This window comes from Apodemus sylvaticus, chromosome 7, assembly GCF_947179515.1.
Source record: "Apodemus sylvaticus chromosome 7, mApoSyl1.1, whole genome shotgun sequence".
Lineage (NCBI taxonomy): Eukaryota > Metazoa > Chordata > Mammalia > Rodentia > Muridae > Apodemus > Apodemus sylvaticus.
In genome coordinates this window covers 1,899,135-1,914,466 of record NC_067478.1, presented here as the reverse complement: position 1 = coordinate 1,914,466, position 15,332 = coordinate 1,899,135, and the positions used below count along the sequence as shown (strand labels likewise).

The 15,332-nt window shown below is 47.0% G+C and overlaps 1 protein-coding gene across 4 annotated transcripts in view; it reads right to left on the bottom strand.

The window, feature by feature from the left end:
• Ano10 (anoctamin 10) overlaps positions 1–15,332 on the bottom strand; it is a 114,037-nt gene that overhangs the window by 66,439 nt on the left and 32,266 nt on the right. For 2 of the 4 annotated variants that reach the window (XM_052186915.1, XM_052186914.1), the window contains exons 6-11: positions 12,942–13,337; positions 11,523–11,578; positions 10,911–10,985; positions 9,259–9,441; positions 5,015–5,206; positions 1,733–1,861 (exon numbers count right to left, since the gene is read on the bottom strand). In XM_052186915.1, the coding sequence (XP_052042875.1) occupies positions 1,733–1,861; positions 5,015–5,206; positions 9,259–9,441; positions 10,911–10,985; positions 11,523–11,578; positions 12,942–13,337 (1,031 nt within the window). Of the gene's footprint in view, positions 1–1,732; positions 1,862–5,014; positions 5,207–9,258; positions 9,442–10,910; positions 10,986–11,522; positions 11,579–12,941; positions 13,512–15,332 lie in introns of all 4 variants that reach the window. The other 2 variants (XM_052186913.1, XM_052186912.1) reach the window with 1 other exon arrangement.

The following is a 15,332-nucleotide window of genomic DNA, read 5'->3' as shown; positions in this document are numbered from 1 at the left end:
ACACACACAGCATGCACACAGTGAGCTAACACGCAGTAACCACACACACAGTGAGCTCACACACCTAGCAAGCTCACATACAGCAAGCTCACATGCAGGGAGCTCATGCTCACAGTGAGCTCACACGCATACAGAGTGAGCTCACATGCACACAGTAAGCTCATACACAAAGTGAGCTCACACACACAGTGTACACACAGTGAGCTAACATGCAGTGAGTGCACACAGTGAGCACACATACAGCGAGCTCATATACAGTGAGCTCACATGCAGGAAGCTTACGCGCATACAGTGAGCTTACACATACACAGTGAGCTCACACACAGTGAGCACACATGCACACAGTGAGTATACATGCACACAGTGAGCTCACACACTGAGCTAACATACAGTGAGCACACACACACAGTGAGCACACATGCACACAGTGAGCACACATGCACACAGTGAGTTCACACACAGTGAGCTAACATGAAGTGAGCACACACAGCGAGCTCACATACAGAGAGCTCATATATAGCAAGCTCACACGCAGGGAGCTCACACACATACAGTGAGCTTACACACATACAGTGAACACACATGCACACAGTGAGCACACATGCAGTGAGCACACACAGCGAGCTCACATACAGAGAGCTCATATATAGCAAGCTCACATGCAGGAAGCTCACGCACATACAGTGAGCTCACACACACAGTGAGCACACACACACAGTGAGCATACATGCACACAGTGAGTATACATGCACACAGTGAGCTCACACACAGTGAGCTAACATGCAGTGAGCACACACACAGTGAGCACACACACACACAGTGAGGTCACACACAGTGAGCTAACATGCAGTGAGCACACACACAGTGAGCACACACACACACACAGTGAGCACACACACAGTGAACACACACAATGAGCACACACGTACACAGTGAGCACACACGCACACAGTGAGCTAACATGCACACAGTGAGCTAACATGCACACAGTGAGCTAACATGCAGTGGGCACACACAGTGAGCTCACACACACACAGTGAGCTCACACACACACACACAGGGAGCTCACAACATAGGACAAAAGAGAGGAGGCCATCAAGATGGATCTCCAGCCTCCAACATTCAAAGTCACAACTTCGTTTTCTTGGGTCAACCCCGACCCAGAAGCTACTGTACAGTCTTTACCAAGTTCTGTTTCTGTACATTTCTACAAGTATTGCATTCCTAAGTAGTCACAAAAGGACACCACATTCTCTGGTGTCAAAGATCACCAGCAGTGGAGGCAGCTCTGAAGATTTCTCACTCATGTTTGGTCCCTGCTTAATTTTCCAGACATGGTAGGGCCCCATATTCCAAAATGATAAGCAGAGATGTGAGACATGCAGCCAGAGTACCTGTGTCTTGTGTGTAAGTCTATGTGCATTTCTACAAGTTACCACAGAGCCTGAGGGTGTCACAGTGAATGCCGCTGCAGTGGACCAGGTGTAAATCAAGAAGGGGCATTTCCCTAGAACAGGCAGAGAACACATGTCAAGTCCACACACGTCTATTCCAAACGGAGAACCCAACGGTATCTGGCAAGGAGCAGCCGCGCACAGGCACACAGCCTACACTCTCTAGTCTGCTGCCTCCGACATGCTCTCTTACCGCTCAGCACGTGTTACTACGGACAGCGGCAGCAGCTGGGCTGGAGGATGGCAGAAGCCCATGTGGGACGAGCACTTTGACTTACCTCCACAGCCACCACGATCAGAACAAGGTCTGTTTTGGATTCTGGAAAGACTGCATTCACTTGTGGTGACATTCCGATCAGAGCACAGTTAGTGACCACTGATATAACACTCATCGTTTCAAAAGCCAACTGAAAGGGAAAAGGGTGTGGCATCAGGAGCAGCAGCAGCCTTGTCCCAACCCCATGTTATCTAAATCCCAAGGACAAGCCCTTCCCTAGGGTCTAGACAATCTACATACATCTTACACCTGCCATCTTGGTAGGGTTCTCTTTGCTTAGGAAAGCTCTATGTTAGTGGGCATTTTAGATTCTTTTGACCTGACTACTTCTAAGCAGTACATCCAGCCTTCCCACCTAAGTTTGGCCAGGCTTTGAGTGTGGACACCTCCAGCACTGTTCATGCTACTTGTCTCTGCTTGTTTCTGAAGTGAATGTAAGGACCATCACAGGAAAGCACTTTGCTGCCAAAAGCAGGAGGTATCTGGAAAGAAGCTACTTTATAAAACCACCCTGCTTTGATAAGTCCCACGCTCCACCTGACTCAGCTGTAACCAAGCTCATCACTGATGCGGTCCCTTCCTGGGGACAAGAATCAAAGTCCTTGCAGGGCACTAGCAAATCCAGAAGCCAGGCCTCAGTGGGATTTACAGAGCACTGACTGTGCCCCACGGGGAGGTCGACGTGTTCTGTGGGTTAAGTGTGGGGAAATCTGCTCGTTTGTTTCTGCTGTAATTAAAGCTCTTGATGGCTGCTGCCTGGTAATGAACGCCACTCATCCTAAGGAGCACAGGAGCACTTCTGTCACTCCTCTCAACAGTCATGGGTACGGAAATGGCTGCTCAGTGCGCTCACTAACTTGCTGAGTTATTGCGCTTTCTGTTACCTCTAGCAATTTTTCTGGTTGATTCTCTGGGTTCTCCCAAAGATACAATTCTGAAACCATATTTCCTCCAACAGTTTGTATGATTCCATTCTATGTTATGTTTGCAGTCCTTTGCCTTCTCTGATTGCTTAGGCAGTGACTCCAACCCTACTGAACACCAGTGCTTTTACACATCCCTTATCCATTGGTTTGTTTCAGCTGCTTGGCCTTATGTCACTTGATGTTTTAGGTAAAATGAATCTATAGTCTATACTTTGTGAATTTATATATTCATAGTATCTAAGTTCACATACATCTTTATGTAAGTCCTACACATCTTCATGTCACTGTCACACAAGAAATGTGTCTGGGAAGCACAGTACAGTGCTACAGGACAGGCAGCAAGAGCCCTGGCCCTGCACAGCCACCCGGCTTTACTCACGCACATCTGTGCTGCTCCACAGTTTTAGAGCACAAATGGCTGTGTGTTTTCTGCTATACATGAGGAACACTATTTGTTTCTTACTTCTCTCTGTATCTGGTCTTGCCATCACATTAATTCTGGCTCCCTAAGTATTGAGGGTGGGCTGGTCCTAGGCTTTCCATGAGGCCCCAGTGTATGGGCAAGGAACATAGCTCCTCTCTAAACCAGGAATATGTTTGGCAGAACCAGTACTAGCCTGAGGCCGGGGCCTTGGGAGAACTTGGGTTCCTGAGACCCAGACTCTTCCCACCCTACGACTTCTCAGTACCAAGGCTGCGATGCGTTAGGTCTGTAGTGCTCAGGAACCCTCGCCCCCTAGACAGCTTCATTAGCCTGCTGCTCACTCTGCCGCTGTGTGGTAGTTTCTGCTGGAAACATTTCCCCGGAAATAGGATGTAAGATGCTGCATTTTCCTAGTAAATTTGCTTGGCATAAGATATTATTGCATGTGCATAGGCAAGTCCCCTGAGCCCACCTGCTGTATCTTCCTTATCTCTGATGGCCTGGCCCTTCCTCCTCAGAACCTCTCACTGAAGAATGGCCCCTTGGCTCATAAGATGATCTGGGAAATACTCCTCTTCCTCCACTGTCTAGAATTATATAAAATTGGTATGATTCCTTTCAAGTAGTGAAATCTGTGGTATAGTTATCTAAGCCAGATTATTTTCTTCTGGGATTGTGAACTCTAGACTCGGCTTCCCTCACAGTCACAGAGCTGTCTCCTCCACATCTCCCTGACTCATTAGCTGAGCTGCAGCAAGAGGCTCTGCCTTTGAAGGGATGGTCCCCTCTACTAGTTGTCAAGTTCCTGTGGCCACACCCCAGTCCCCCAGCAGCTGCAGGTCTGCCCTCACTCCACTCCTGCTGGGTCCTGCCACTGTTTGCATCTTCTCACTGATCATATTTCTGCCTTCACTTTCACTGAACTTGCTCTTTCTTGTCTCCTTTTGTCTACCGGCCTTGGGTTTACCTTGCCTGTCTTTTCTAGTTTAACAAACACTGAGATCCCTTTCAGCATGAATGCCTATTGCTGTGAGTTCCTGCTGGCCCCTCCCTCATCAGTCATGTCCCACACACTTTTCTTCTGGTTTAGAGTATCTTTGGACATCATCTGAGAGTTTCTTTTCATGGGCATTTTGTGCTGCTTTTCCAGTGGAGATCCTGCTGTTATCTTCTGCCACTAACTCTAGTTTGAGCAGCTTGACAGGCGAACTATGAACAGTTCTAACTCTTTGAAGTGCTTTCTGTCCTGAGATAACTGGCTGTTCTGTCAGACACTGCCTGCTGATGGCACCACTGAGCCTTCTTCAGTCTTGACTTTCCTCTTCTATCTTTGGGGAAGGGAGTATTTTCATCTCTAGGTACAATGTGGGTTCATCCATTTCTCCTTTCTGTTTAAGTTTTTGTTGTCTCTTCTGTGTTAAAACTGTTGTTTGATACATACATTTTAGTTTGATGTTTTTCTGAGAATGTATCCCCCTTTTCATGGCAGAGCGTTCTTCTCTGGCACCTTTTTGCTCAGACCGTATCACAGCCGTGTCTGCTTGCACTTCCCCTCTTTTCTTCTCAGGAATGTTTCCTTTTTTTCTTTTACTTTCACCCTGTTTATCGATTCCTGTGAATTATTTCTGTAAATGGTGCACATCTAGGTCACAGTCTCATCCACTTTGCTAATCTCAGTCTTTAATCTGTATATTTAGGCCATTTATAGTTAGTGTAACCATTGGTATACCGGGATTTAAGTCAGACACTTGTTTTCTATCAGATTCCTGTTTTTACTGTTTGCTTTTCTTACCTGAGTTATCGATATTACTCTTGAGCTTATTTTGTGGTATTTAGTGGTATTATACCACTGGGTATTATACCTTTTCTGCTTTTAGAGTTTTTCTTTCCCCAACAATGATTCAGCTTTTCACATTCTTCTTCACATAGTTACCTGCCATACGCCAATACTGGCTGAAGGTTCTGAAAATGGCCGTTTGAAGACCCTGCACATTTTCAAGGCATCTGAGTTGACTTCAGTGAAGTTATTTAACACAGCAAAGGCAGCTGCTAATGGGTAAACACAAGAGAAAAGGCTCACATAGCCAAATTGCAGGAACAACTCCAGGTAATCATCAAAGGTTCCCTGCAATGTAGAGAGACAGTAGGCATTGCTCAGTGTCACACAGGAATAACCGCTTCAACACTAGCAAGTGCAGGGGGAGTGGGGGTAGGTATGGTCTTTAGCTACTAAAGGACTCAGGATCTACACCAATCCTTTTTTTCTCAACCACAAATTCATACAAATTTAAAAGTTATTTTGCACTAAGTTGCTGATATAAGGAATCAAAACTTATTTGCCCATTTCCTCAAATATAAATCATTGAACTGATAATATCCACTCACACCAACACAAGACAAACAACACCAAATGTTGTCACCAGAAAGTGACACTTAGCTGTCACCAGAAAGTGACAATGAGCTGGGAAGATGCTACACTGGGTAATGGGAGCCTGATGCTGAGACCTGAATTTGCTTCCAAAATCCATATGGTGGAAAGAGAGGACCAACTCTTGTAAGTTGTCCTCTGGTCCATATGAGCATGTGCACATGCACGCCCTACAGTCCTACGTATGACCTTGCTCCAGGATGGCTGAGGAAGAGCTGTCAGCTTGCTGACTGAACACAACACACCTCAGAGGACAGGTAATTCAACCACTGCCACTGCAAGATGTGCCTACCCCCCACCCGTGTGTGTGTGTGTGTGTGTGTGTGTGTGTGTGAGAGAGAGAGAGAGAGAGAGAGAGAGAGAGTATGAGTGTGTGTATGTGTGTGTAAGAGAGAGAGTATGAGTGTGTGTGTATGTGTGTGAGAGAGAGTATGAGTGTGTGAGTGTGTGTATATGTGTGTGTGTGTGTATGTGTGTACGTGTTCTATTTTCACATTTGGAATCATGCTGCTATGATCATATAAATGTACAGTTTCCCTCAAAGGAGACAATTGGATGGCTTCTAGAATGTTAGGGTCCCTTGCTCAGAAAACCCCTTGCTCATGCCACAGTGGGCTGGGTGGCCCCTGGCATGTGAGAGTCCATCTCAAGCCCTTCCTCATACCCCAAACGGCTAGATAGGGAGCCCCTTGCAGCTCTAGGTGGCTCTAGCTGTGCATGCTCACTGCTGGTACATTTACACTTTGGAGAGATTGTGAACCACCAGGCTTAGTCAGCACCAGGCAGAACCCAAGAGCAAGAAGAGAAAAATGCAAATTTAGCAAAGTAAACACAAGCCCAAGACACCCTTGACCTCTTAGGTGAAGGCCAGCAAGACCACCGATGGCAGCCTTAAGAGCTGACGTAGAGCGGTTATGGTATGCCAGTCAAAATTGTAATCTCACATTCCTACTTTGTTAATATCTGAAGACAAAGTTCAGGCCCCACCTGCTCCTTCCCTATCTCATCCCTACAGATGTATGAACCCAGTGCCAACTGAATGTCAAGGAAGGCAGGCACGGAATGAAGGCTATAGAGATACATGCCACACTCATGGTCCGTGATAAATGAAATGAGGTCTCAGCCTCCATGACTGAAAAAGGAAGGTGAGCAGCTTCTGGTCTCAACACAAAATAAAATTTTAGCATATTCTGGCTGGGCGGAGCAGTAATGATAAGACAATTAAGGATATAAGAATCACTATAGATAGAAAACTTGATAAAGCTCAATATTGTTCATGATTTAAAACTCTTACAAAACAAGATATTTTAAAATGAGAAAATTTTGTTTCCAAAATACAAATCAAACATAATAGCCAAGAGTGACAAGGTGGAGTCAGGAAGAAGGAAGAAGTGGACACAGCTGTCCACGCAGTGGAGTCAGGAAGAAGGAAGAAGTGGACACAGCTGTCCACGCAGAGAGCCCAGCAGACCCATGGGAACGTGTTGGATGCTGGGGGAGCTCAGCAAGCCGGCCTGGTCAGGACAAAGTCTGACCCCGCACCCGCCTACCCGCCTGCATGGGGCTGCAGCAGCTGCAGCAGGGCCAGAGCAACAGCAGGGCAGCTTCAGAGCACGTGCCTGCAGAAACCCAGTCACTATAAAATAGAAACACTCCCTTGAAATCAGCCACCAATGTGGGCAAGTGGAGGACCCACCTGCCACAGGACAGCCCAGCTCAGTGTGGCTGAGTGATGAGTGACATCACAGAGGCTAATGCTGTGAGAAGCAAGGAGAGGGAAGGTTCTACCCCTGCCTGGGTCCTCAACCATTCTGGCCCCAACTCTCAAGAGTTATTGCAGATTCTAAGGCCATCCTTAGATGAGTTCTGCTAGAAATTAAGAATGAAAAAATGTTTCATTGATTCACTAAAGTAACAATATATTAACATAAATAAAGTACCTTTAAAAGTAATTGCATTTTCCAAATGAGAAAATGTTTTAAGTAAAGACTGACATCCAGGCACAACCGTGGCCAGCCTCTTCAGTCTGCTTGGTGGGAGATGGCTCTGGCTAGGTAGCTGCTGGGTGGGGCACTGGGGTGGAAATCTTTCCTCCCATAGCTACAAGGATATAAAGCACCGGGTGCAAGGGAGGGACAACAATGGACAGGGAAGCTCTGGGCAGGTCAGAGGTCAGGACCCCCTGGGGCCATCATAGCTAAAGTGACAGAAGCATCATTTTCCTTGCCTTCTCTGTCTGCAATTTCTCCAGTTTTCTATAGTGAAGGGGGAAGCTATGTGTCACAATAGTTTTAGACTCTGACAAACTCACAACAATACTTTAGACTCCTGCAGGGCAGCCAGGGAACATCTGATTCCAAGACTTCTGACGTCAGCAAGGAGCAGATGGGTAAATGCTAACAATATGGACTCTGGACCAAGGAAGCAAAGTCTAGAACCCACTTCCTGGTTTGTTTACTGACCAATAACAGAACTGCACTGTCTATTTCTGCTCAGGATAATTCTAGAGCTTGTGCTATCATACACAAGAGTGGACCACGGTCACACTGCTGTCATGCTTCCTAAAGGAAGAAGATGTGAGAGCACAGGAGAGACCAGGACAAAGCTCTGGGGGTCTCTATGACCATTCTTCTCAAATGAGGAAGAACTGAGTAGAGTGAGTGTGTGAGTGAGTGTGCGTGAGTGTGTGAGCATGAGTGAGTAAATGAGTGAGTGTGTGAATGAGTGTGTGAGTGTGAGTAAATAAGTATGTGTGTTGAGTGACAGTGAGTATGAGTGTGTGTGAATGTGTAAGAGTGTGAGTGAGAATGTGAGAGTAAATGACAGTGTGAGCCTGGATATGAGTGTTTGTAAGAGTGAGTATAATTGAGTGAGTATGAATGTGAGTATGTGTGTGTGTGTGTGTGTGTGGTCTGAACAACACACAGTGAGTCTAGAGAAAGCAACAGAGAAACCTGGGAGGGTGGTAAATTTGGTTTAGAGCTCGTCAGCAGGTAAGGATGAAGGAAGAGTTAGGTTTTCATGAGCTAGATTTTTTATTACAAGCAACTAAACCGCTAATAATTCATGTGCATTTCCTCAAAAATCACTGGTAAGTCCTCTAGAACTGTCCTGGGGCAGAGAGGTGACCCAGCAGCAAGGAAATTACTTGGCTTTACAACCTGCTCAATCCCCAAGTTCATCCCACTCCGAATGCAGGATCCATGACACACATCTGCAACTCCAGCACTCGCATTGTGAGACAAGAGGTAGACACAGGAGGCTCGGAAGCTCTCAGCCAGCTAAGCTAGCCTTGGGTTTGCAGAGCGGCAGATACAAGAAACTCTGCCTTGACTGACGGGGGTGGGAACTGACTTCCAGAAGTTGTTCTCTGACTCTACATGCACAGGCTCTCTCGTACACAATACATAAATTAGCAACCTATAATGGCACTAATCTGATGTCCTAACAGTCATGGCTGAGCAATTCGGCTGCTTCAGGGACCATCTCTCCTGTGCACTGTCACACTGAACAATTGTCCCTACACCCCTCTCTGTGAAACAGCCAGGTAATCTTCCACCCTCACCCTCTGGTGTTAAAGAGTCAAGACAGGCATCTTAACGCATAGTTCTGTCCTTCTAATGTCACAGTGCTTCCTGCTGAGGGAACCCACTGTAGAGCTCTCAGAGGGGAGCACAGCACACACTCATGAACGTGTGTGACCATCACACACATTCACTAAAGTGTAACTCAGCAACACTGTGCCTTACCAGGTAAGTTCCCATTTCCTTCTCCAGGAGGACTTGCTCATACAAGGTTGTGTCGACATCTGACTTTAGTGCCCGCACCTTCCTTTTCACGCTTGCACAGTACTTCCGCTGGAGCCAGTAAGGAAGTAGAGATTCTACGACTTGGTTCAGAATCTGAGAGGTGATCAGGAGTGTGGCCAAGCTCTAAGAAGAAGAATGAGTGTCAACCCAGCAAGAACAGAACAAAACTATGTCATGCATAGTCCTCCAACACTACAATCAGACCATATGATGTCACCAGTATGAGCACTGGAGAGCTGGATGGGGATGCAGTGCTCCTAACTCACGAGGAAAAGCAGGAGAAACCAGCTGGGCTAGGTGTGGTGGAACATGACTTTAGCCCCAGAGGGAGGCTTGGTCTACATAGCAAGTTCTAGGCCACCCAGGACCCTACAAAGTAAGATGCTGCCTTAGATAAATAATGAATGGATGGATGATGGATGGATGGATGGACGGACAGACGGATGGATAGGTAGGTGGCCAGCTGACCAGCCAATCCAGAGTTCTTAGGAAAGTAAGTTAACCTGGCACTGTTGGTGATCTTTATGATCTTACCCAACTAAATAGCATGTTACTACAAAATGCCAGGTTTTGCAGGGTGGGGATCACTGTTGACTAAAGTATTTTACAAGTGTGAGCTGTGGAGATGACTCCATCAATGAAATGCCTATTGTACAAGCATGGGGACCTGAGTTCAGATTCCCTGATTAAGGAGGTGGACGTGGGGGTTAGTGCCAGCAGCCTGTGCAGGGGAGGCAGAGGCAGGAAGACCCTGAGGCTCACTGGGCAGCTGGTCCCACTGCAAGGGCAAACCCCAGGTTTAGTGAGAGACCATATCTCAAAAAACTACAGTGGAAAGTAATCAAGAACCTGACATTGGACTTGCCTCTGCATGTACACGCATGTGCACATACAGAAGATATCAGTACTTTGAGGAACTGCAGAGAGAGCTAGTAGTAGAGATAGCTGGTGGCTGTCCTTCCAGAGGATGAGGGTTCAATTCCCAGCACCTACATAGCAGACATGATGGCTTACAATCATCTGCAATCCCTGCTACAGGGGTCTGATGCCCTCTTACGTCTCCCCACCCCCACCCTGGTATCAGGTACTTGGTATATAGGTATACATGTGGCCCAGAGCTCAGAAAACAAAATACACATTTTTAAGAGAAAAATTAATACTTTGAATTCAATTTATTGGTTTTATTATGGTTTTATATGATCCAGAAACTATGATACTATAAATGCAGGCAGGACTTTCTCAAACATTTCGGACATGAAAGAGTACCACACAGGACCTGCTGCTCTCTTGTGTGCAGCATGTTATTAATGTAAAAATGAAATTTGTGAGACCTGTTAAAGGTTACCCTAACCACCCATGTCACTGACCCAGGTCACAGACTTCGGACACCCATGCATCAGGACTGCCTTGGGAGGGGTCAGCTTTGCTGCCTCACACTGCACTGCTTATTTGCAAGAAAATTAGTCTTCACTTCTCTGCTGAGCACAATACATCAAGCAGGTGATAATACTTATTATTTAAAGGGGAATGAAAACAGACAAGATAAAAGCATAAAACATACCCTCCCCCTCTGCATCCCTTTCCACACTCACCTGGCGCAAAAGCTTCATGTCCTTCAGGACAAAGGCAATGTAGAAGAGCGAGGCGAAGCAATTCAGAAAGTTGAACTGCCAAAGAAGATGAGAGTGTGAAGAGCTCTGCAGCAGCACATAGCGACTGCAAATCCCACCCCACACTGCTGCACACAGGGACTTAGGGGAGCTTCCCTTTCCCCTCAGGCCTGAACTGTCAACTCTGCAGGTGAGAGGAGTTCAAAGCACAGAGTTAAGGGCAAGAGCAGAGACGAGGAGGAACTACAGAGTCTCTCCCTTCGTTCTCACGGTGCCCGCCTGGGAGATCTGTGCCCTGCCCCACAGAGGGACAGCCAGGCTCCCTGCTGGGATGTACAAAGCCTGCTCTTACCGCATGCTCCAGGCCAGCAGCACCTGCAGGGCCGGCTCTCCTTTTCCCTCCATGGAGCCTAAGGCTGCCTGCCCCATGGAGATGCTGGGACCCAGGCAACCATGGCAGAAAGACCCTACTACACTGAGTAGCCCAGACTTGGAAGTCACTTTGTACCCATAGACTTGAACTCTTGTCCCATACCAGGAGGTAGCAGGGTGGCACTGGCTGAGAGACACCACGGCCTAGAAGATGCCACTTACCACCAACACTTTCAGAACAAGATGATTCTGGTAGGCAGATTCCAATCGGTGATTCTCTATAATGTGAAGAGGAGAGAGAAGATAATCTCAGACAAGAGGCAATATAGGTGTGTTGTCATGGGGAAAGTTAGTGGGACTGTGCTCACAGGCCCTGGGCATCTCTTGCTGTCAGTCACAGCCATCCAAGAACACCAATAAGGGCCCACTCTCATCCATCCAAATATCATTGTGACTGAGGAGACATCTGGGACATGCTGGCAAATGAGCCTACACCCAGCCACCCAAAAGCAGAGCCAGTGCCGTAATGGTAAAATGGTCACAGAGGAAGCAACACGGCTCTGTACGGTGCTTTGGACAGGACTAACTTGAATTCAGATTCTAGCCTCACCTAGAAATAGAGACACTGTATAGTGGCCCCAAAGAGAACAGAAGCTAGAACAGAAAACATTTTGAGGGACTCCTGCAGTGAGGACTGGCCTTCACTAGTACACACGACCTGATCTCAGGCCATCCATGCTACCTCCTACTTCTCAGCCTCCTGCCCTACTGCAGGGACTGGCTGCTACCTGTGTGGCTATGGACACCAGAGCATAAGACCCAGTACAAGGAAAGCCCTGAGAAAACTGGCCGCTGTTACTAGAGAACAGACAGAAACTTACAACATTGGGTCCATTAAGCTAAGGTCCAGACCTCTTCCCACAGGATAACACAGTGCATTTGCTTGAATGGACACATACTGAATGACCTATAACGCCCCCTTTTAAACTCTATCTTGATTTTCTTTTCCACAGATGCATACATGTGCACCCACTCTTGAGTTGCTGCCAATGACGGTAGGACGCTAATCTCAGCTGCTCTGGAGACATTCTATTTTACCCTCAGCATGAAACACAATGTTATGGTATTGGACAGGTTTTACACAGATATGTCTGAACTACCCTAACTATACTGTATAGTGTTGGTAAACATCAGTACCTCCTTATCCACAAAAGCGTAGAAGAGTTGCTAATTCACGGTTCACCAGAAGGTGAAAATGAGAAACTAATGTTCAGAGGGGCACCCAGAGCCTGGCATGTTACACTGGATATGGAGCCACAGTCTGGAGGTGAGTGGTCACAGGTGAGCTGTGTCTTAGGTCTCTATAGCAAGCCCAGAGGACTGCAATCTATTCTTCAGTCGTGTGAGCCAAACATCTAAGCAACAACTTAATCTTTTACTTTTATTTTGTGTAGCATGCATGAGTGCTATATGGGGGGGGGGTGTCACAGCTGCTTCTCTCCTTCTACTATGTAGATCTCAGGGATAAAATTCAGTCCTCGGAATGGGGACAGTACCTTCACCAGCTGAGCCATTGCTCCCTGGCCCTCTGACCTTAAGCAACACTTCTTAAAGGCAGAGAGACAAAGTACAGAGGCTTACCCCAGGATGTCAGGAACTCAGCAGCATATCGATAGAGGCGGTTCATGATCTCAATCACAATGGCATAAACAATACTGGGCACGTACAGCAGGAGGCTGGTCCACTCAGAACCACTGTCCTCGTGGAGACTCAAGGCCCAGTCCTCCATGTCAAAGTAGATCATCATGACATAGAGGGAGAAATAAAGGCAGAGGCACACAAATGGCAGAGAGACCAGGTAGATGCGCAGCTGTCTCTTGTAGCTGGAGTAGAGGGGCTCTTCCCTGCCCGTAACTGAATTGATGCCAAGGACTCCATGAAACCCTGGCCTGGGCTCCTCAAACTGCCTTTTCATGACCAGTGTCCCCCAGCGATAGGTCATGTTGGCACAGCCACGCTTCCACACCTCCAGGATCACTGTGGACCAGATGAGGTTAAACGAAGCAAAGATGACATACTTGTCATAGTCTTCCCACACAAAAAGGTAGTAGGGCAGCCCGATGACAGCCATGGGGATTAAGGCAAAGGTGAAGTACTCCAGGAACCCGAAGTACAGAGCGATCGTCTCCCCAAAGTAGCCACGAATGCTGTCTGCAGTGGAAAGAAGGGAAGGACTGAGGAACAGGCCACCAGAGACTGCCACCTGACTACAACATAAGCAGGCATGTGCTTTCAGTGGTTCAATGGTTGGAGAGCCTTCACACCTCCATTCCCATTCTGTGTGGGGAGCCAATTCTGTCCTGCATGCAGCACAAACACCCACCAGTCAGCATGACAAGCCTTGCATTTCCCAAGTTTGTAGCTCAGGCATCAGCTGCTGAAGGGACTCTGTCAGGGGCCTTACCTCAGTTTTCCCTTACTTCCCCTTCATCTAACTGATTTTCTCCCCAAATCAAGACAAGGCTGTCTGTGCACACCTCATATGAGCACTGGTCAGGAGGTAGCCTGGACAGCCTGCTGATAAACCACAGAGGCTGCTCACACAGCAGCACTGCTAACCTTGGCCAAGTGGGGGGCATCAATCCCTGGGCCTCAGAGCAGCAGAGCTGGGACAAGAATGGGATGGGGGGGGTGAGAGGAACCAGTTCTTAACTATACATTGGATTTTATTAGGTTTTAGTTTTTAATTGAGTGTAGTTTATGTATATGTGTATGTCTGAATGTATGCACGTGCATTACATGCACACAGTGCCCACAGAAGTCAGAATGAGGTATCACAGATCCCCTGAAACTAGAATTACAGTACAGTGTCCTCAGAAGCAGGAAGAGGGCGCCAGATCTCCCTGAAGCTGGAGTTGTAGGTGGTTGTGCTCCATCCAGTGTGACTTGCTAGAACCAAAGTCAAGTCCTCTGCAGGAGCAGCAAGGCATCTTAACCCCTGGCCATCTGTAGTGGTTATTTCTGGTTGTCAACTTGACTACATCTGGAATGAACTACAATCCAGGATTGGAAGGCTCACCTGTGATCCTAATGTGCTGTAAGAAGCATCCCTCCATGGCTTCTACATCAGCTCCTGCTTCCTGACCTGCTTGAGTTCCAGTCCTGACTTCCTTTGGTGATGAACAGCAGTGTGGAAGTGTAAGCTGAATAAAACCCTTTCCTCCCCAACTTGCTTCTTGGTCATGATGTCTGTGCAGGAATAGAACCCCTGACTAAGTCACCATCCCACTAGCATTCAATCTCGTTTCTTGTTCAGTATTGTAAATAGTTGTCTGTGGAAATGAAGATTAGGAAGTAAATATAGAAAGAAGGCTTCTCTTGAAATAAAAAAAAGAGTGCTTTAAGGAAAATGAGACGACAGTAACACTTAGTGAAACTCCAACCTGAATACTGTTTCCATGCTTAAATCTCAGCAAAGACCGGTGTGCCAGTGGTAGAGCATTTGCCTAGTATGCTCAAGGTTTAATCTCCAGCACTGACAAACAGGTTTACTCAAGCACATAACCAACCCAAAATGCTTGTACAGTAATATTGATGTAGCTTTCCATAAAGTAATATTCAATATATACCAGAAAAATTAATCTTATTCAGAGAAAATAAAGGATCTCTCATTGAGTCTGACTCAACTCAAGCATAGCTTGGCCGCCTCCCGGGGTGGGGGGGAAATTTCAAACACTAAATCTTCCAGTCAAGCTACCCTCATATGAAGACACGGTTCGCCTTTGTTGGAGAGAGAGTTAGCAGTTAAGAGTGTGTGCTGCTCTTGCACAGGACCCACTCTACTGTACCAGGCAGCTCAGAATCGCTGTAACTGTAGCTCCAGGACCTGACGCCCCCTTCTGGCCTTTGCAGGCACCTACATGCATGTGCCCTGCCCCAACCACACCTTTATACACACATATACACAAAACTAAAACCCAATGAGATCTTATTTTAGAAGATACATATTCACACGGCTACTTAGAATTGCCT